The sequence below is a fragment of the Otolemur garnettii genome, unplaced genomic scaffold, assembly GCF_000181295.1.
Source record: "Otolemur garnettii isolate 467f Iridium unplaced genomic scaffold, OtoGar3 scaffold00010, whole genome shotgun sequence".
Lineage (NCBI taxonomy): Eukaryota > Metazoa > Chordata > Mammalia > Primates > Galagidae > Otolemur > Otolemur garnettii.
The window spans coordinates 21,808,302-21,831,670 of NW_003852405.1; the positions used below are offsets into that span (position 1 = coordinate 21,808,302).

At 35.4% G+C, this 23,369-nt stretch overlaps 1 protein-coding gene across 3 annotated transcripts in view; it reads left to right on the forward strand.

Annotated features, from left to right (window-relative positions):
• Window positions 1-17,516, forward strand: part of ODF2L (outer dense fiber of sperm tails 2 like) — a 47,059-nt gene extending 29,543 nt beyond the window's left edge. Inside the window, exons 10-16 of one of the 3 annotated variants that reach the window (XM_023509828.1) lie at window positions 6,464-6,574; window positions 7,795-7,899; window positions 10,121-10,279; window positions 11,752-11,837; window positions 11,920-12,082; window positions 14,967-15,092; window positions 17,263-17,404. In XM_023509828.1, coding sequence (XP_023365596.1) covers window positions 6,464-6,574; window positions 7,795-7,899; window positions 10,121-10,279; window positions 11,752-11,837; window positions 11,920-12,082; window positions 14,967-15,092; window positions 17,263-17,391 — 879 coding nt within the window. In that variant the 3' untranslated portion in view covers window positions 17,392-17,404. Of the gene's footprint in view, window positions 1-6,463; window positions 6,575-7,794; window positions 7,900-10,120; window positions 10,280-11,751; window positions 11,838-11,919; window positions 12,083-14,966; window positions 15,093-17,262 lie in introns of all 3 variants that reach the window. The other 2 variants (XM_023509826.1, XM_023509827.1) reach the window with 2 other exon arrangements.
• Window positions 17,517-23,369: the final 5,853 nt, after the last annotated feature.

Genomic DNA, 23,369 nt, shown 5'->3' on the forward strand with positions numbered 1-23,369 from the left:
CTGTTTCCTGGATGCCACACTGTCTTTCTTATTCCTTATTTTGCTGGAATATAACCTTCAAATTATCTCCTCTTAAAAAAAGAAAATGGGAAATAAATATCATTTTGATTGATATGTTTAGTATCTCAGATTAAAAGTAATTTTCAGTGAGAACATTGAAAGCTTTGTTCCACTGTCCCCTTTTCTAACAGTCAGACTTGCTGTGGAAGAAGATCTGTTGCCAGACTGTTCCTTATTCCTCTGTGAAATTTTTAAATTTATCTTGAAATGTTTAAGAGATCCCCTTTACCCTTTGGTGTATGGGTCTCTTCTTGTCCACAGTGCTGAGGACTCTATAGACCTTGTAACTCCAAATACTTATGTCCTTTATCCCTGGAAAATTTTCTTGCATTATTTCTTTGGTAATGCTTTCTTTCTCCCCTGCCCTTTTCTATTTTCTCCTGTCTGTCTGGCACACTGTTTGTAATTGTTGATTCATTGGACCTCCTGGATTAATACTCTGTCTTCAGTTTCTGGTGGCTTTTGTTTCATCTTTTGGGAAGAGTTCTTTGGTTTTTACCTTCCAATTTTTCTTCTAAATTTTTAATTTCCAAGAATATTTTTTGTTCTCTGAATGTTCCTACTAAAAAATATCTGAAGATACCTGTAAGAATTATTTTTCCAAATTTTTTTTTTTCACTTTGCCAATGTATGTGTTTCTTCCTGGCTCATTTTCTTTCTTTCCGTCTTTTTTTACGTTAAAAAAATTGGGTCTTTTTCTTTCATGCTGCTGTCTTTCTTTGAAGGTGTGGTGACATTTAAGAATGGAAACAGTAGAAGAACCAGTGAGACAATAGGAAACTAATCTGGATATGTGGGTGCTCCCTGTCACTTAACTGGTCTTGCTTCACTTTTCTCAGCTGTTGAGAAACTAGCAGTTTACTCGGCAGCCTCTAAAGAATGCAAAAAGTAGGCGCATCTTTGCCCTGAGTCAGCAACACCATCCCTGGGTTCTAGTTTTTTTCCCCCAGACAGGTAATTTAGTTTCTTTAGAGAAGTATCTCCCTTATTATGTTTCTTGGGAGGTAAACTTCTCAGTCCCGTGTTGTGCTTGGAGCGTGCCCAGAGGGGAGCTAGAGGGTAATGGTGGTCGGCTGTTCTTTTCACAGGCTTGGAATTAATCCTTTTCAACCCCAGGTCTGATTCTTGCCCTCAGCTCTGTGCCTCTCTAGATTCTCAGGGTAGATGAACTTCCCCCTCAGCTGAGTCCATTCCTGCTTCACTAATCAGTTATCAGTTTTCCAGAAGCATTAAAAATACTTTGTCCTTTGATGGCCTCTGGTCTGTTCTCTGTAAGTGGACTTATAAACATTTTTATTCCTTTATATCAGTTTGGTCTTTAGAAGGAAGGGACATAAACAAATGTGGTTAGTCCTCCTGCAGAAGACGCTTTAATTTTATTTAAACTTAGGAAGTTCTCTTTGATAGAGAATATTACTAACATTTCCCCCATTTGTCACTGTTTTATTCTTTATTAATTCTACATGTAATTTAGTATAGCTGCTTGTTTGTGTAATTTGTCTCCCCTGATGGCTGTCCTTCCCTCCATCCACACAACAGGGTCATGGATTATATTTTATACTCATTACTTATAGTTTCAGGTATTGTGCCTGGAATATAAATTAAATAAATGTGGAGAACAACAATAATCGCTACTGTTTATCCTTTGATATAGGATAGGGTGACCAGATTTTAACATCTGTAAAGTGGGACAACATGGGGGGGCAGGGTAGGGGGCGGGGCAGGGCAGGGTCTGACAACAACGAAAACTTTGATAAGCAGTTCTCGATAATCACTTCTCAATAATTATTTGTATTATTACAGTTTAACATTATAAAATTAACAAAAATAACACAAAACTCATATTCTGGCGAAGTAGCCACATGGCAGCCGAAAACCGTATATTCCCTTCCTGTTCTCCCGCCGTTCATGCATTCTTTCCAAAAATTGGGACTTTTTAAAAACGTTGCAGGACCCGGGACAAATTGTTAAAAAGCGGGATGTCTGGTCACCCTAATATAGGAGGCCATTTGATACTGCTTTACCTTTTTTACTTCTAATTCTCACATCAATCTATAAAAAAGATACTGTTCTCGATGATGGGTGAAGACACGGAAGCTCACAGCAGTTTAATAACTTCATAGGATCACAGAACTAGTTTAATGGAAGAGCCAGGATTAGAATTTGGAGGACGAAAAGAAGAAAATGCTGGATACAATCATGTTTACATTTTATAATTACAAATTTGATTTGTCTCATCTTTTAAATTATGTAGAATTTGCCAGAAATTTTATTAGAAAATTCCAGAAAACAAACGCACTATGAACTCTAGGGAAGTATCTTTTATATTTTAGTAACTCTTGTGTTAGTTAGGATTTAGTTTCACAATATGTAACAGAAAAACTGAGTGGCTTAAAAAGATAGAGGCCCGTGTTTATTATGTGAGAGAAACTCGGCGTTGGCCTTTCAGAGCTAATATGGCATCAGAGTACTTAGCCTCTTTTTAGCTTTCTTCCATCCTAGGTTATGACCCTCATTGATATGATCCAGAATGACTGCTGGAGCTCTGGCCATTATAGCCAAGTTTCAAGCAACACGATGGAGAAATAAAAGATGCATTATCTCCCCTTTAAATAAATGTCCTCCCTGTTAAAGAGACTTCCTCAAAGTCCCATACAACTTGATTCTTGCTTATTTGGGCCCATGACCTCACCTGGCTGCTGGGGAGACTGGGGAATGCAGCTGTCTTATTATCATGGGTTCTAACCAAGTAGGAATACGTGTTATCTCTTGCAATTTTTTTCATGCTTCCAGCATCTATACCTGTAATTTTCCTATTCTTATACTTAGGAATGTTATTTTTCTCAGTATCCAAATTTTACCTTTCATTTAAAATGCAGGTGTAATGCCACTTCCTCCAAAAAGCCTTTTCACTGAATCTCTCCATTTAAACTCCCATCTTTGTGTGCATGGGGTGCCCGAGAAGGGTGTGACGTATACTTAGCTCTCAGGGAATACCTTCTAAATGAATGAATAAGTTGTTTTATCCTGGAAAAGGAAGCAGATTTATTATGTTTATTTTCTTAATGTTCTTGATATCCTTCAGAGAGATATTTTATTAATTATAAATTTAGTTTTGAATCATGATAAAGGAATTTTAAATTACATGGACTATAAAAATTACTTAAGTTTTTATCTTAGCACATTCTATTAACAATTCAAAAACATGTAATATGTTTAATGCAGGGTTCTCTGGATTTTTATTTAAGGAAAGTATTTAGATATGTTGGCATATGTTATTTATGGTGTAGCATTACCTAGATGTTTGGATTTTGTCATTTTTAATTACATTAGAATAATTTTACATTTTAAAGTTTCAAATAAAAAAGAAGCTGTTGATATTGCTTCCCAGGCCTGGCAAACTTCTATGTAGAAACAATAAAAGCTTGTTTGGAGGGTTATAAAGTTTTATTTGTTTATTACAGAAAGTTGGCAAAACTGAAAAGCACAAAAGGAAAGATTTTTTAAATCATCTGTAATCTCACAAGTGAAAGATAACTAAACTTAGTATTTAGCATATATAATCATTTTGTTTTTTGCTATTATACATAAACATGTAAATAGTTTCTTTCTGAGTTTTTTTGAAGATCTATTCTCTTAGGATGAAATTCTAAAAGTGGAATTTTGTGGGCAAAAGAGAGATTCATTTTTAATATTGTCATTTATTTCCAAATTACCCATCATAAATGTGTGTGCTGTATGTGAAAGGGTCCCTAAACTTGTTCCAGTATTAGGCAGTTAAAAGTTATAATTTTAAAATAAAACTCTCCAAATTTGATAGGTTATCTCATGTAGTCTCACGGCTTTAAAAACTATCTATGTGCTGAGGGCCTCTCAAATTTATGCCTCTAGCCTAGACCCTGCTCCTAAATTCTAGGCATATGTTTTGCTGCCTACTTGAAGTCTCCACCTGTATATTTAATTTGTGTTAAAGTTATGTCTAAAATGAGCTTTTGATATGCCCCCAAATTCATCCTTAAGTTGTCCTTTCTCTCAGGGTTCTGGAAACCCTGCTTCCAGTCTGTCAGTAAATCTATCTCAAATATATTCAGAATTTGACCACTTCTCACCAGCACCACTGCCATTACCCAGGTTCAAGCCACCACCATCTCTCAATGTTATGATGATTTCCTGACCATTTTCCGTGCTTCTGTCCAGGTCACTGCAGGCAGGCAGCATTCAGTGTAGCAGGAGGGTAGTTCCTATTAAAATCCTATTAAAATGTAAGTCGGAACATGTGCCTGCACTGCTCACACCCCCTTCCCACCATGATACTTTGTTTAGTAGAGTTACACCATCTGGCTTTTCATTACCTCTCTGATCTCATCTCCTTCCACACTCTCCTGAGTTTGTCTATTCCTTCCACTCTGGCTTACTTGCTGTTTTCCCGTAACTTGCTATCCAGTGTTGCCTTTTCCTACAGAAATACTCTTCCCTTAAACAGTCCCTTTCAGTTTTTACTCAAAAGTCCCTTTCTCAAGAGGCCTTTCCTGGCTTATCTCTCTACACCATTCCTGTCCTGCTTTTGTGTGTGCTGTATTTTACTGCTTATTCTGGTTTGTCTGTGTACCCCCTGGGATGTGTAAGCTTCTTGGAGGAAGAGATATTTGCCTGTTTTATTTACTACTGGAATTTCCAGTGCCAGAACTTTTTTTTAGAGCATTTTTTTTTATAACCAGTGAACATAGTTGTTCATGTATTCATTGATTGTTTACATTTCTGCCTTTTTGAAATACTCATTATCCTTTATATTTGTCTTTGGATTAATTAAAATATAATTCCTATATTAAGGATATTATATTTGTCATAGTTGTCAAATGACATTACATATATCACATTTGTCATGGTTTGCTATATATTTTCATATTTTGCTTGCCTCAAACTTTTTTAGAGAGGCTATGAAAAAGATAAAAGGTATTTATATATAAAAATATAAAATATATTTTATACATATAAAATGTATATATTAAGAGATAAAATATGTTTTATATAAGTATATGTATTTTGTGTGTGGCTTCTGTTGGGGTTGCTCTCAGAGGTCCGCACACTGTGTAAGCAGAGACATTGACCAGATGTAAAAAGATAGATCTAGACTGACTTTTGAAGGTTTTCAAGGATGTTTGCATAGAAAACATCCTTGGAAGAAGATAGGAAAGTTTGCCTTTCGAGGGAAGGGTAAGCAAGCTTACTGCTTATTATAAGAGATCTGGGTTCCCTGAAGTCAGGTTTATTCTTCTGTAATGCCTCCTACTGCATGTGTGGTTATTCTCTGGCCCTTGTTATGTTGCCCTGTGGGAACTGGGGCTCAGAAAACTGACACAAATGCTGATAGTCTTGCTCCTCAGTAACACGGTCCTCTGTTTCTGACCCAGGAGTCTTGTGTCTTTTTGCTAGCATCCAAGAAACTGTGAAATGGTAACCGGTAACCTTGCAAGGAGGATGAAACCTCAGACTCTTAAAAATTCTCCATATAGTGTTTTGATTTTATGCTTAATGGGGTTTTATCTTGATTTTCTTTGAAAATTTTAAAGTTTCTTTTTTATATTTAATCTTTAATTCGTTTGATGTTTTAGTATAGAGTTGAGGTAGGTAGTTAACCTGTATTTTTCCTAATAGTTAAAAACTTGTATTATTACCATTTATTTAGTGATACATGTTTTTTCCATTGATTTAAAAAATCCAACCTTTATCATGTACTAAATATTTTTTGTCAATTTTTCTTTTTCTCAATATTTTTATATTAGCATCTTAATAATTTTAATTCTTTATACACTTTAATATATTATAAGTACTGAGATTCTCTACTTAGCATTGCTTTCAAAAGTATATCAGTCTTTCCTACTTTTTGTTCCATATAGTCTTTGTGCTAGTTTTGTTATGGCCCCTTCCCCCATGTTTCTTTTTGCAGTTTTTGTCCAAGGCTGGGTTTTAACCCACCACCTCAGGCATATGGGGCTGGTGCCTTACTCCTTTGAACCACAGGTGCCACCACTACCCCTTTCCCCATTTGTTTTACTTTTGGTGGAAACTGTAAAGTTTTACATTAACTTTGGAAAAAACTTGTATGTCAGCAATATTGTTTCTTCCTACCCAGGAACATGGTCTCCTTTCCAAGTCTTTTTTGGTCAGTAAAGTTTAAAAGTATTAAAAATCATGTGCCCTGTGTAAGTCTTATTAAGGTAGTTTATAGGTATTAGTAACTAACTTTTTTAAAATTCCTAAATTTTAGATGATAATTGTATACAATAAAAAATGGTTATTTTATTAACTTGATAAATGAGAGCTATGTTTTCATAATTCAAGAGCACTGAAGTATAAATATATTCTTATGTCTTACAAAATCTATTTACATCTTCCTTATTAGGCTACACTTGCTGCTTTGAAGGACAAGGTTGTTTCTGTTGAAAATGAACTCTTAGAATTACAAGAAGTAGAAAAACAACAGAAAACCCTCATGGAAGCATACAAAACTGAGGTGACCATTGCATTTATTTGTGTTTATTAAAATTGGTAGATAGTTTATAACACTGTATTTGTTTGCAATCTAAATAAACAGAACTGAAGTGAAGTAGGGATATTATTTTGTGATGTTATATCATATGTCCCAAACATCTTAAATATCTTTATAGATAGATGATGCTGCCAATTCCTGATTTGAACATTGCCTGTGGATATATTGGATATTCCTAAAAGTAGATTTAAAATTAATTACTCAGGTATAATGTGAACCTTAATGTACTGTATTATTGTTAATCTTGGTCATACTTGTTTGTCATCTTGTATATTTAAAGGTGCTGATTTAGATAAATGACTTTCTTCTAGGGTCATTAAAACCCAGTACTCCCCCTTTCTCATTAAAACAAGTATAATTCAGATTTATTCACATGAAAAACCTAGAAAAGAGCATATAACAAGATATATGAAGTAGAACATGTATTTGTTGGTACCATTTATAGGAGAGCTTTATGTATTGGAGATGTAGTATTCAGGAAAAAACTCCATGAAAAAGATGGGACTTACACAGGTACTTGCATGGTGGGTAACAAACTGGTTAGTAAGAGAAACTTTGAGTTAAAGAATAATGAACTAGGGGTAAAAATTTAAGTGGGGCAAAGTGTAGGCAAATAGGAGGGGACTGTATCTGGATGGATTAGATGGGAAAAGGAGTTGAGGCATCCAGTTAGAATATTTCAGTCATCTGGGTCGGAGGTAAGAGTGGAGGCTGTAGTGGATGGTGGGACAGTTATTGAAAATGTCCTCAGGGTTTTCTAGGTGCTTGGTTGGCTTTTAATCCTATAGCAGGAATACTATGGATGAGTCACCATATTTTAGTTGAATTTTGATTTGGTGGGAAAAATAATTGAAATGGGAGCTAGTTTGGATCAGAGATGGGATTCTTTAAAATGACATTGACCTGAAAATGACAATTTCTATAGTCTTCAGAGCTCAAATAGAGAGTCTAGAAGCACTGATGGGAGAAGACAGGTAAACTGTAAAAGGATTATGGATAAGAGCAGAGCCTTAGTGATCCTGTATTTAAAGAAGGAGTAACAGTAGATAGTAGATACCTACTGAGGGTATTGATAGGAAAATAATGATTTGTTTAAAATGAAAAATTCCGATTTTAAATTTTTATTTTATGTTATAGTTCTAATAAATAATACATGTTGCTCTAATATCATATTTTATTTTCAGGTACAAAAGTTGCAAGAAGCAGCTGAATTAGTGAAAAGCCGATATGAAAATGTGCTACGTGAAAATAGCCTAATAACAGAAAACAAAAATAAAAAGTTAGAGAAGGTAAGTTTGGAATTTCAAATAATAAAATACTTATATGTTTTTTGCCTTTTGATACTATACAAATTCTTTCATTGTGGTTATTTTCTCTAGTTATACCAAGGAAAATCTGTTTGTAATCTCTGTAGAAGTTTGTTTTCTGAGGAAATAATGTTTCTTTCAGGCTTAAAATGTTTGTGTCAGTGTTTTATCACTTTTTCCTTACTATTTGGGAATATCATAAATGTTTAATTTTGCTGATACAAGAACAGACTTAAATTTAAATAGCTCAAAAAATGATTGTCACTGAGCTTCATTAACTATAAGTGTACAAACTTGCGTACCTCTTATTTTTAATATCACCTTTTTTTCTTGGTTGTAAATCTTTCATGTCTAAGAAAGCAGTCAGTATTCTCTGCTAAATGCATTTTCTGGAAGAAAAATTATCTTTTTTTAAAAAACCCATCATTTCCTTTTATTCATCCTGTTGAAACAGAACAAGAGGAAGGCCAGCGTTGACAATATGGTGTTTTTGTGAATATTTTTAAGTTTCTAAATGAAATCACCTCCCTTTTTGGGTTTTCATGTTGTTTTGGTGAGGAAGCAGTGAAAGTTGTAGGATGCCTTCTGGCTGGAAAGGTCATGGGGTGTTAGTGGTCAGTTTCAACCCAGCATAACAAGCTTGCTCTTTCTGGCTCGCTTTTGAATCTTGGGACTGGGAAGGCAGAGTGAGGTACCACGTGAGGAAGAGGCCAGCCAGATCAGGCGTCCTTCAGTTCACAGACATAAACGGAGCCCACTGAATGCACAGCTTGCCACTTGTCATAGAATTGTTTTTCACCTCTTTTTAACAGGCCAAAGAAAAAACGATTTTATATCTTTTTGGTCTCTTTTTCTCACAAGACACACCAATGTAAATGTCTTCTCTTCTAAGCGTCACTGTAAATCAAAGCCTATTTTTAAAACCTGGTCAAAAGGCAGAGTGGACAAGAGCCTGCGGTGTTTTTATTCTGTGAGGTTAATGTGTACTTACTGGTATTTAACCAGAAAAGTAATTTTTTTTTAAATGAAATTTTTCTTTTTCTACAGTTTTAAGCCTCCTGTTTTTCTCATGAGCTCATAAATGTTTTGGGGACCCAAAGGTATCTTTTGTTCTGGTATTATCTTTTGTGATCAAAAACGCCAAATGTGATATAGAAACACAGGTGTTCTGTCCCAAGGAGAGCCAGGCTCTTGTTTTCCTTCCTTGGGACCTGAAAGGCCATGTCTTACTATTTTTTCTTAATTAGCAGTGTAAAAGCATTTCTTTAGGTTGCTTCTGGTCACATATTCACAGAGGTGCTACAGTGAGAACTGCAACCACCAAAAGAGATTAAAATAGATTAAATCAAAGAGTTTTGTTCATAGTAACATGAGTGGTCAAATTGTGGTATAGTGAGAACTGATGATACTAGTTATTTGAAGTACTACACAGTAAATCCCACCAGTCTGTGCTAACATGAGTGATGGAAGGCTGTTCTAATTAAGGGTCTGAGTTATAAGACTGAACAGCTGAAGCAGTTCCTGTGGAACTGATAGTCGGATAGTAGGAAATCACTGTACCATGTTTATTAATACTATGCTTGAATGTAATGACAAGATTCAAAAAGTTTGCTCTCCTAAATAGGTTAAAAATTGTCTCTGCCTGCTAATATTACCCTATTTGTGTGTGCAACAAACTATTTGAAAACTGAAGTCGATCCTAGTTTTTAGTTATATGTTCTTACTTAGCTGTGTTTAATATTTATTCATATTAAGTTGGATTCAATGGCTCAAACATGGAATCCTAGCATTCTGGGTGGCTGAGGTGGGTGGATTGCTTGAGCTCAGGAATTTGAGACCAGCCTGAGCAAAAGTGAGACCCTATCTCTACTAAAAATAGAAAAATGAACCAGGCATTGTAGTGGGTGCCTGTAGTTCCTGCTGCTCAGGAGGCTGATGCAGGAGGGTTGCTTGAACCCCGGAGTTTGAGGTTGCTGTGAGGTAGGCTGATGCCATAGAACTCTAGCCTGGGCAACAGTGAGACTGTCTGAAAAATAAATAAATAAGAATAAAAAATAAAAATAAATATTGTATTTATTTGGCTAAGTCTTTATTATACCAAAAATACTTATTATGTTGCAAGCATACCTAGTATTTAAGATAGTAAAAATATTAATGCTGAATGTGTGATCTTACACTTATTTCCCCTAATGCCACAACTCAGATGAGAGGCCAGATGGAGTCTGGTCTGCAGAAGTTAGAGCTTGTCCGCGATTCCTTGACGACAGCCGAACGGAGGCTTCAGGAGTGTCAGGAGAATTTGCAGCGCTGCAAGGGGAAGTGTGCAGACCAGGAACGCACCATTAGGGAGCTGCAGGGCCAGGTGTCCTGCGGGCCTTCTGAGTTTTACTAGATGTATAAAGGCATGCTTTGGAATGATTTCACCAGTTGAGGGCACTCATGTCAGAGTTTGATTGTTTTTTCTTGTCTGTGTTGGTTGATAAAACATCATTTTCATGCAGATAATATGATACTATTTTGCAAGCTATTCTTTTAGTATTTTATGGTGAAAAATTGGTATTAAAATTGCTAATTAAGTTTATTCATGCAAATATATATTTAGATATTTGAGGACACAGTAAGAGCACGAGGGAAGGAATAACACTGCTTTCATAGATGTTTCTTAATGTCAGGGTTAGGTAAATTATTGTAATTTACTTACAAAAATTAAAGTTCATTTTAATTCAAATTGTACATCAAGTTTATTGGGATTATTTTAAGGTTTTACTTTTCAATTTATACTTTTTTTCCTCCATGAGAATAGGGATCATGAGTGTCTTGTTAATAACCACGTAGCCATCCCCTAGCCCAATGCCTAGTACACAGTAAGTGCTCAATAACAATTTTTTGAATTAATGAACTTTTTCCAAAGAAGCAGTCCAAACTACAACTTGGAGTTTACCTAACTAACACAAACAATGTAACCTAATCATTTGTACCCTAATGTCAATCTGAAATATATATAAAAAAGAATAATTAGTTAGTCCTTGAAAAAATAAAATATAAAAATAAAAATAAGCAGTCCAAAGGTGGTGGACTTTTTCTTTAACTGCAAGACAGTTTTAGGAAGGATTCTCTGTCTTCCAAATATAATCTGGATTTTAATTTTGAAATACGTCCTCTTTTTAAAAACATGCTGCCAAAATTTTTGTAAATTTAAATTCCTGACATTTTCTAGGAAAATGTCAAATTATGTGGATTAACCTAAATTACTAATTGAAATGATGAGAAGATATTCTTTCTGTTATCAAAGCTTCTTAAGCTGTTTAAATGAGCTTTACAGCAATGAGAAGAATATTCTGATTTGGCTGGGGCAAATGCGTTTTTAGTTGATTTGTCTGTTTTATATTTGTATATTGCTTCTCACAAAAGTTTTTTTTTTTAACTTACAACTTAACAGATACTCAATTATCAATCAATATTTTTAGGTGAAATAAAAACTTTGAAGAGAAACCCTAAGAATTCCATGATTAATACTGTTTAAAATTTTTATATTTTGACTTAGCAAAGTAAATACCCTTCTTTAATAGAATATCATTCAAATATATCAGTATCATCCATTGTCCAACAGAATTTTCAGTTGATGATTTTCTGGCATAGGCAATGTAGTTTTTCTAAAACTAACCAGGACTTTAAAAACTTGTATTTTGACAGTGAAATATATTTCTTGATGTTTTTCTATATGAGAGTAATAACATTTAGACCTTCTCATTTTTTAAGACTGTTCTAACAATACATCATGTAGATTTCTTTGGAAAGTGATTATAAGAAATAAGAAAACTATTTTTTTCTTAGGTTGATAAAGATCACAATCTTCTGATGAAGCTTTCTCTGGAAAAGGAAAATTATCTTATTCAGTTGAAGTGTGAAAATCTTAAACAGTAAGTATTAAATTGACTCAAATCTGATGCTACGTTTTCTTCTATACACTGTAATTTTAAAATACATGTTTTCTGTAAAAAGGAAATTAGAACAGATGGATGCAGAAAATAAAGAGCTTGAAAAGAAGCTGGTAAACCAAGAAGAATGTCTCAAGCACAGCAATCTTAAGTTTAAAGAGAAATCTGAAGAATATACAGCATTGTCCACTCAACTAGAAGCTGCTTTAGAAGAAGGGAGACAAAAGGTAGGGATGGCCTTTATTCAGACATTTTTAATGAGTTTACCAAAGCGTTGTCTTTTTAAGCAGACAGTATCTCATCTTGCCAAACCTACAGTTATTGTTTTTATCTCAGTGACAGGATGGAGAGAGCAATTACATTTTTGTTCTTTACCTATTTTCCCTTTTAAGCAAAACGTGTATATCTGCTAAGCCAGAGTTACTTCACTAGATAAGTGGTGATGTGGTAGGACAAAGGGCAGAGATGGAGAACACTTAGAAGGCATAACCCTCTTCTTCCCCTACTTTTTAAAAAATGCAAATAATTGAAAATTTTGGTTTGAGTCAGGATGTGGTGAACTATAAAGTTCAAGTTTTGTTTACTTATGTAGAGTCTTACTCTGTTGCCCCAGGCTTGAGTGTCTTGGCATTAGCCTAGCTCACAGAAATCTCAGCCTGGGTTCAGGTGATTCTCCTGCCTCAGCCTCCCCAGCAGCTGGAACTTCAGGCCTTGCCATAACACCAAGCTAATTTTTCTGTTTTTTGGTGGCAAGGGAATCTTACTCTTGCTCAGGCTGGTCTCAAGCTTCTGAGCTCAAGCACTCCTCTTGCCTTGGCCTCCCAGAGTGCTAGGATTACAGGCCTGAGCCAACACACCTGACCATCGTTTCTTTTGACAGATATGGTTACTTAAATATGTATATACAAGATTAAATTCCGGTTAAATACATTAGATTAGCATTCAGGACACTTGGTGTAGTAGGGAGGAACACGTGAACAACAAATGTCTTCCTGCATGTACACCCCATAATAGACGGAGGTTCACGGTGGAGGTGAGGGGAGGAGATGTGCAAGAGTTAGAACATCTCAAGAGGTAAATTTGTCAATTTGAAAATCTAACCTTGAAGAGACGTAAGGTGGGCTTTGGAGTTCAACAAGAATTGAATTTAAATTCTGGCTCTGATAAATTATACCATACCTGATCAGGGCAAGCTACTTCCCTTAACTTTAGTTTCTTTGGGGTTTTTTTGAGACAGGGCCTCACTCCATTGCCCAGACTAGAGTGCTTTGAGGTCACCCTAGCTCACTGCAACCTCAAACTCCTGGGCTCAAGCAGTCTTTCTGCCTCACCCTCCCAGGTACTTGGGACTACAGGTGCGCACCACCATGCCCAGCTAATTTTCTATTTTTATTTTATTTATTTATTTATTTGCAGTTTTTTGGCCGGGGCTGGGTTTGAACCTGACACTTCCGGTATATGGACCCGGCACCCTACTCCTTTCAGCCACAGGTGCTGCCCCTAATTTTCTATTTTTAGTAGAGACTGAATCTCACCCTTGATCAGTCTGGTCTTGAACTTCTGAGCCCAAGAGATCCTCCTGTCTGAGCTTCTCAGAGCACTAGGATTATAGGGGTGAGTCACCATTCCTGGCCAAACTTTAGTTTCTCAATCAATAAAATGAGGGTGATGAGTTTCCTCATATAAGGACCGAGTAGTGCTAAAAAGTAATCATTTTTGACTCTTAGATGTATTTCTTCACCTAGACCTCTCTCCTCACTGAAATCCAAACTCACATATTCTACTGTTTACTTGGCCTCTCCTTGTAATACAAGCATCTCAAACTTAACATGTTCAAAGCCAAATTAGGAATCATTTCATCTGAACTCTCGTCTACCTGTAGTCTTCCTCAAGCCCATTGATGACAGTTCCATAAAAGTCAGAAAAAAATCTGATAATCTTTAAAATGTGGCTCTTATACAATGAGTGTCATATATATTTGAATTATTTTAAACTCTGGGAAACCAATTTGAATTGATCTTGAGAGACATTTAACTGAAGGAAAGCTAAATAATAAAATATACTGCTGGTAGTTGAAATATAATACAGATTTCTCAGTCCTACCAACCATAGAAGGAAAATATGCAGTGACTTTACCTTAGGTTCACCCTAAATGGACTTTGGAAATGGCACATGTTCTCAGACTCCTTCCCAAAAGAAAGAGTTCAGAGTCCCCAGAGGATGTCTGCCCTCTCCTTTCTCTCTTGCTGCAGTGGAATATGGGGCTGTTTCTGCCCACATGAGGAGTGCCGTTATTGCCCTGTACTGCTGCCCACGTGGAGGGATGGTGTCAAGGCATGGATGTTTGTCCTGAGGGCCTTTCCTTCCATAGCTTCTCTTTTCATAGATCCTATGAGCATTCCTCTCTCATAATTGCCCTTAGAATTTGTGTAGAAGAATTTTTTGTAAATAACTTAGAACTGAGTCCATAGGCATTAAGTTAGGGGACAGTCCTTCCCACTAGCTCCTTGCTCCAGGACCAGTCCCTACGTCCACTCTCATTCTTGTAGCCCCAACTCAACATTCTTACCAGTGGGATAAACATAGCTAAATCTAGACTTTCTGCCAAAATAAGTAATCAGAAATATGAAAACTCATATTCAGACCACTTGGAAAGTGAATGAATGAAAAACCAGTCTCTGTGTGTGTATGTGTGAAGTGTGTACATCACCCCCTAATTCTACCCATCCAAATGTGTAATTGGCATTTAATGAGAACTTTCCGTGTTCTACCACTGCTCTAGATACCACGGTGAATGTAAATACTATGAAAAATGGCAATTGGTCTCAGTATGTTTTAAAATTATACTATTGGGGAAAACACCTCCCTAATAAGTAACTGAGCAGTGAAATGTTTACACCTCTTCTGTCTCAAGCTAATTTGCAGATGTTTATACTGCAAACATAAGTACAGTACATACTTAGATATGTTTCTTAAAGATAGAACATTTTTAAACATTTTCTAATTGGTCTTTTTGGAAAAAAAGAGGTACAATATAACCATGTCAAGGCTTTCCATCATATTTGAAAGAAACCACATTTAGCTTTTTTACTCTTTTAATAAAAATTGCAGGTTTCTGAAGAAATAGAGAAAATGTCATCTAGAGAGAGGGCCTTACAAATTAAAATATTAGATCTGGAATCTGAGCTTAGAAAGAAAAATGAAGAGCAAAATCAGCTTGTTTGCAAAATGAACAGCGTAAGTATTAGTATGGCTTAATGTATTATCATAAGACATAAATTAGCATTTAACATGCTTGCTGTGTAGTTTAGTTAAAGTATAAAACAAGGGAAATCAAGGCTGTTGCTTTATTGATGATATTCAAAATAACTAACATTAAAAATAATATAATACATAAAAAATAAAAATGTCAGGATATGCCGAAGAATGTGTTATCCTGCCTCCTGGGTAACATGTTGCATTTCTCCCAAATCTCATCAGGCCCTTTCCCTGAATATTACTTTTACATGAAAGCTGCTTAATGAAAGTTATAGACATAATATGCTTAATGTCTTCTTGGTATGACTTTTTTTTATTTTTTAAAAATAATACACAATTTGAACTATTATGAGTTAGATTTTTATATTTGAATTGTATAATGAATATTACATTTCAGAAAATTATAATTTGCAGTTACATAAATATTCAACATTGTTATATCTGCATACGAGATAGATGCTCAGCCATGAAGTAAGAATACCCAGTTGGCTGTGTTTAATTAGTCTTCTAATGTTTTCTTCCTGAATATTCATGAAATTGTCAGTAGACATAAGATTCTCTGAAAATAAGCATTAGTCATAATTAAATTACCTAATAACTATCTACTTAACAGTGACATAGTAAATAATGATACCTATTTTTTCCGAAGCCAAAGACTCCATGAAAACTACTTTTCATTCCTAAGTGTCTAAAAAGTTGAAAAGAGAAGTTAGATGATTAGGGAGAAGTGCTCAGTTAATCTTACTGCTGTCGAAAGCTTCATGACAACTTAATCAGAACAAAACATTTATCACTTTTAATTTAGCATGGACTGTTCCTTTATTTCTAATTTATTTTTACGTACTATCAGAGTTTCTGATATAGTAAAGTATGTGTGATGATTGAAATCTCTGAAAAATAAATAAGCTAGGATGAGCTTGTTTGTTAAGCCTAGTATTTGGCTAAAGCTACTACAATGGGTTCAAGATCTGATGTTTTGTTAAACCTGATAAATTTTACACTAGTAAGTATCTAGAATTCTAAGTATACATTATTTAGACATTGCTGAAAATTGAGTTTCTGTATTCTGTCCCTTCCAAAGGATAGTTCAGGGGGCTGTTCGGTATTTGTTTTATTAACAGATGCCTGCTTTAGCCCCTGTTGAACTGTAAGCACCCAGAGAGTGTGTCTCATACTTGACTGTATTTGGGGCAGACCTTTTTGTATTTTCTGCCCAGCTACTCTAATTGGGGATGGAATGGATACACATGATCTCAGCAGCTTAACCCAAGGCCACCCTCCTGAAGCCTAAAATATCTTTGAAGCCTAATGTATTATTCTAAAATGCATTCACATTTTACATTCTACCCTACCCTTCAAATTGTTGAGTAAAACTGATGCTCCTTAGATCTGGGTTTTTTCATTCTGGGACTCTGTGTACCCCTGTCTGGCACATTGGCTTGGACCAACCCGTGTTACCTGGTGGGCATTGCTCAGTTTCAGAAGATACCAGTTATCATTGAACACCTGATGCGAGACATAAAAGATCTTTCTTCTCAAAGGGCAGCTTTCACATTTTAGTGAAAGCTGGATGGCATTTGCAGACTGTTTGATCTGAAGTGTTTTCAGGGAACAGATCTGTCTAGGAATTTATATGCAACTGAAGTTAGGGTTTTGTATTTTTTCCTCAAAGAACATCTGTAATATTAAGAGTTCTTTTTATTATTAAAGGATTCTAATAAAATGTTCACATTATCAAAACTAGAATTCTATCACTTTTAGAAAAGCAAGGATCATTCTTATAGTATAAAATATGAATTTTTAGTCAGAGAAAATAGCAGAAACTAGTATGAAAATATACTATACTAAATACAGTGAAAATTATGACAATTTTAAATAAAACCTATTTATCAATCATGTTAATTGTGTAATAATTTGGGGCTAAGTGAATGTGTATTACAATAAACTATGTGACAGTAGAGCTCTACTGTGTATGTGTTCTAATTTAAAGAAGAGTAAACACTAAGGTAATGGATATGAGGATTCTTTCTTTTAAAAATTAAAAATCATCTATTTTGTTATTGTATAGCTGTGTGTTTTAGATATGACTCTTATTCTTTGATTTGAATGCCAGTATTATCTATATTTCTCTCTCTTTTTTTTCCTTTAGAAAGCACAACATCAGGAAGTGTGTTTGAAAGAAATACAACATAGTCTTGAGAAGTCGGAAAATCAAAATGAGAGTATTAAGAATTATTTACAGTTTCTTAAAACTTCTTATGTAACAATGTTTGGATAAATCCTCAAATTTATTTTCTATAAACAGTAGACTTTATCATCAGTCTAAAATGTGATTAAGTAAAGAATAAATAAATGCACTATTGTTATATTTTATGATTTATAGGTAGTAATATTGGAATTTTTATATAAGGAAATTTTATATAATTTATTATCTTACTGAAACTTTATACAAGATAACTGTTAATCTTTTTTGCTAGATAATTCTCATTTAGCTCTAGTTTAATTTCTTTTTAAATTATATTGGGTTTTAGAATATGTTTCTTATACAGAGGTCAGATTGATTCTTTGTGATGTCTGTAGCCAACATTCAAATGGATTTATAATAAATATAGGTCAATTATGAGCCAAATACATGATTTTAAGTAATGTATATAATTGTTTTATATTGTTAATAATGGTTATATTATAATAACATATCTTTCTAAAAATACCTAAGGTCTCTGTGTATTTAATACTACTTCAAATATATGCTGAATTGTCATTATAATTTCTATTAGGTTTTAAATGTAAAATTTTAAGTCATAGCTATTAAATGCCAACTGACAGTGACAGATGAAAACATGTTGTCTTGCATTGTTTCTTTTTAAAGAATAGACATTCGGGCTGCCCTTTGCAGGTTTGTTTTTTTTTTTGGGCCAGGGCCGGGTTTGAACCTACCACCCTTGCTATATGGGGCCAGCGCCCTACTCCTTGAGCTCCAGGCTGCCCTTTGAATTTGTGTTCTCTTTTGTTCATTTTATGTTAGTGATCATCTGATAATATTGTAGATATATTCTAAAGCCCCTGTGTTAACTAAAAGATTAAAGCAGAACAACTTGTCCCACTCCTTCCATGGCCAACTCACATGGGATGATCAAAATAAGCACTTTTAATACAAAGAAGCTTTAGGGTAAGGTCTTTATTATTGGGATGAAGTTGTCCAAGTTGATAAAGAACTTGCTGCCTTGCTACCTGTAATCTCCCATTATTGTGTGCCAAGGCAGGGTTCTCTAAAACGGGATGGATATTTTACCAAGGATCAGGTATCATGATTCCTCTTGGACAATGACTTGAAAGCTGCTTATTCAAATTTATACTCAAGTTTTGTTTTTGTTTTTTTTTGTTTTTTTTGTGAGACAGAGTCTCACTATGTTGCCCTCAGTAAAGAGCTGTGGCATCACAGCTCACAGCAACCTCTAACTCTTGGGCTCAAGTGATTCTCTTGCCTCAGCCCCCCGAGCACCTGGGCTACAAGCACCTGCCACAGCCCATGGCTATTTTTTGTTGCAGTTGTCATTGTTGTTTAGCTGGCCTGGGTTGGGTTAGAACCTGCCAGCCTCCATGTATGTGTCTGGCACTGTGACCACTGTGCTATGGGCCCTGAGCCTCAAATTAATACTCAAGTCTTAAAAGATTGCTCACAGAGGCAGGTTGTGTACTACGCAGTCTGAGTCTATGGGCAGAGCTCTCTCTTTCTTAAATGTTTCATTCTCTTTTCTGATCAGAAATAGGAACCCCCCCTCCAGGAGTCCCTCATTCCTAAGACCATCGTATCATCCACAAGGTCTTAACTTCCTGGTAAGACTTTCAACTGTTTTGTAGTATTTTAATAGCAGAATATAGAATGTCAGAAATTGACCACAGTTTTTATCCAACAATTGCTAACAAAAATAGTGCTGGCTTTTAAAAAAATCATAGTTATTTGAGATGCTAAAAACCATACTTAACTTTTGTAGCCCTGGATTTTTTTCCTGTGCTTCTTATTTGGTCTCCTGGCTCTGACCTCCACGCAACTTGGCCTTTCCTCCAGGGTTATCTGTCACTGGGTTTCTTGTGAGGTATTCCTTGTACTGATTTTTCTGATCATTGTGACTATTGTGATTTTCAGGGTTAGTCACTGACTTTTTTCTATTGGGCATTGAATTTTTAATTAAGAAGTCATGCTTCTTTGATGCTTAAAACTATTCTTAAGTTCTCTATTTTCCTTCTATTTTCATTAAAATTCTCTTCTGTCTCTTCCATTGGTTCTACTTCAGTAGACATCTCTTATTTTTGTTCTGCTGGCCATCTTTCTTTCCATGTCCCCATGAGTGATTTTTAATTTTCCTTGCCTACTCGCAGCTGTAGTTTCCTCAGCATCTGCCAGCAGCCTGTTGTCCACATCTCCAAGGCAGTAGCAAACCAAGTGGTGAAAGAAGTGATGGCCTCAGTTCTCATGGGCCTAGGAGACCTGTGACCATCTGATGAGTTTCTTTGAGGAACTATTTTTGCTCCCACATTTTTTCAGTTGGAAGCAGCAGCTCTTTGCCAACTACGAAGATTGGAAGCCCTTCACTAGAGAGCCCTCATCAAGGTTTTCTGAGGCCAACAGATCCTTTGCAGCAAACAGCAAGTAAAGTTCTCTTTGGAGGTGAGCCACTGGAGGGTCTGTGGTTGGGAAAATGAGCAGCAGTTTACAGAGTGAATTTGATCTATCTCTGTTGGCTTGCCATTTATTCATGACTTTTAGCTAAGAAAAAGCCATAAAATTATGTTTAGTATTTTTGGTTATTAAAAAGTTTTTATATTTGAGTTCACATACATTGTTATACACATGGACAAAGGTATGGAAACCTACCTGCCCTGGTAGGGGTGGGGAAAATAGTAACAACTTTTCTGGTGTGTGCTTTTATTTTGTTTCACCTATTCTAATGAGATTTTATTACTTTTGATTTTTTTTTCTAATCAGATAAATACAAAATTCTAAAGGAGGACAGGCATGATAGATGTTAGGTAGTGGGAGAGTGGGATTAGTGAGAGATTTTAGTCCAAGAATGAAATACTAGAATTTGGTTTCAGAGATGGAGTAGTTGTAGACAAGAAAAGGTGAAGAGCAGCCTTCTAGAGGTGGAGATGGAGTCCCCGGGGTCCCGGATGTTTAGTAATTGAGGAGCTGTGGATGGTGAAGCACTCTGGGACGAGCCAGGAATTTGGGTAAAGCTGAAGACCAAGCATCCTGGTTAAATGTGAGCAGAGGACTAGATGACAGTGATAAAGAATGAACTCTGTTGAAATTTGGGTTTGCACTGAGAATAAAATTCAAAGCCCTCAAGACCTGGGTGATCTAAGCCTGCCCAGCCTCTCACCTTCTCCCTTATGACTCACCACCCCCCACACCAAGTTGCACTTGGCTTCCTTCAAAGCCAAGCTCATTCTTTCTTTCTGTTTTTCGTCTTGGAATGCTGTTTCCCGTATTCTTGCCCAAATTCCACTCATTTTCCCATATACAAGTTCTGACAGTAAAGTTTGCAAACTATTGCTGAATATCACTATGGTCACCTTCAAAGTACTCCCCTTGGGAAGCTATGCACTGTATGCCAGTGCCTAGTCTGCCCTACAAAGCAATTTTGGAACTTTCTTTCTGGAATGGCCATCAGAACTGTCGTCATACTATACCCTTGATATCCTATGTCATCAAAATGTCTTCCTTTTGATATTTCTTTTATCTTTAGGTAAAGAAAAAGTCATTGGAGCCCAGATCAGGTGGATAGGGAGGGTATTTCCAACTGTCTTAAAAAGTCCCTTAGAGACAGTGCCATGTGAGCTGATGCATTGTTGAAACGCAAGGGCCACACACCTTTCTCAATGCAAGATTTTCAGTTAAGCTTTTCTTGTTTCTCTACTGATGTTTACATAATCTTCTATGCTTCTCACAGTCCGCTGATGATTTTGATGTACAATTCCATGAATTTTTGCAACATTTTTGTTAGTTCTGCTTATTACTGGCCCCTGACCTCCCTTCATTAGTGACACTTTTTCTCCCCTCAGAAATATGTTCAATCCATTTATACTCTGCCATTTTCTTCATGGCATTGCCCCCATAAACTTGGACTAACATGATAGTCCAAGATAGCTAAACAAATTTCCAAATGTTTGGAAATTAGGAGGATAAAATTTGAAAAAACCCAACTAACTAGAAATTTAAAATAAACTTAAAAATATTTCATGGTACAAATTATAAATCGGAACAAATCTAAAAATATTTTGAACTGAATGGTAATGAAGGTATGACATATTAAGACTTGTAAGATACATCTAATCCAGGGGTGTCCAGCCTTTTTTTGTTTGTTTCCTGCCCTACTTTGGAAGAATAAGAGTTCTCTTGACCCACACATGACATGCACTAACTAAAGCTGATTAGCAAAAAAAAGTCTGTGCATACTTTTCATGATATCTAACACAACAGATAAGCAAAAAATGTCCTCACAAAATTAGCATGCTCCCTGCCAGCTGTAGTTTGTACGCCCAATCTAATGAGTGCTTATAGGGAAATTCTTGTGAATATATGAAAAGGAAAAAGACTCTAGATCAATGTCCTACAGTGGATAACAGACTTAAGTTTATACACAAAAGTATAAGAATTCTAGAAGAATATGTCTTTGGAATGCTTTCAGTCTTTCCCCATTAAATATGATTTTGGCCATAGGTTTGTTGTATATGGCCTTTATAATTTTGAGGTAACTCCCACCCAGGCCTGTTTTGTTAAGCATTCTTACCATAAAAGAGTACTGAATTTTATCAAATGAGTTTTCCATGTCTATTAAAGGATCATATGGTTTTTGTTTTTGCATCTGTTTGTGTGGTGGATTACATTTAGAGATTTGCATATGTCAAACCATCCTTGCATCTCTGGGATGAAGCCCACTTGATCATGAAATGGGTTAATAAAATGGGATGTGTGTATATCATGGAGTACTACTCAGACCTCATAGAACAGGGTGATCTGGTATCTTTTGTAACAACCTGAATGGAACTAGAGACCATTTTTCTAAGTGAAGTGTCTGAAGCAGGGGAAAATAAACACCACATGTACTCCATGCTAAATTGGAACTAGGAACTAATAAATCAACACTTATGTGCATGTATGGAAGTAAAACTCAATAGGAATCAAGTAGGTTGGGGGGAGTTTGCAGGGGTTGGGTTAACCCACACCTAAGTTGTACAATGCACACATTCTAGGTGAAGGGCACACTTACAATTTTGATTCAAAATGTATAACAGCAAATTAGGAAACCAAAACGCAGGTACCCCAGTAATATTCTGCCAAAAAAAAAAAAAAAAAGCAAAATAGAAAGAATAAATAAAATATTATTTGCAATGAGATAATTATATATAGAGAAAATCTAAAAGAATTTGTAAACTGTTGGAAATGAATTTATAAATATGTCTGAATAGGTCAGTATGCCAAAAATTCATTCTATTTCTGTATCACAGAAATAAGCATAGAGAAAATGAATTTGAAAAAGTAATACTACTGATATTAGCATTAAAACAGTTGACCAACCAAACACATTTAAGTAATATTATATCAAATACCTAAGACTAGCAAAATACGTGCAAGGCATTTACACCGAAAATTACAAAACACTGAGAAATTTTTTAAAATCTAAATGGAAGGACATACGATATTCATGAATTATAAAGATGTTAGCACACCCATATTGATTTATAGATCTATGAGAATAAAAGATCCAACAGTTTTATTTTTTTTAGGTGGACACAAAACCCAGTTCTAAAATTTACATTGAAATGTAAAGGACTAAGAATGGCTAGGCAGGGTGGTGCCTGTGGCTCAAAGGAGTAGGACACTGGTCCCATATACCAGAGTTGGTGAGTTCAAACCTGGCCCCAGCCAAAAACTGCAAAAAAAACCCCCCAAACAAACAAACAAAAAAAAGGCACTTTAAGAATGACTAGGCAATCTTGAAGAACAAGGTTAAGCACTTAGACTGTAAGACATCAAGACTTACTATAAAGCTAGTTTTTAATTTAGAATAGTTGTGATGCAAAGATAGACAAACAGAACAATGAAACAATAAATACTACAAAGGAAAACTCTCTCATTTGCTTTATGACACCTAATTTACATAAGTCTTGATAAAGATGACAATGTAGTATGTTGAGAATGAATTGTATTTGCATTAAATGGTGCCAGGTAAATATGAAAAAAATTAATTC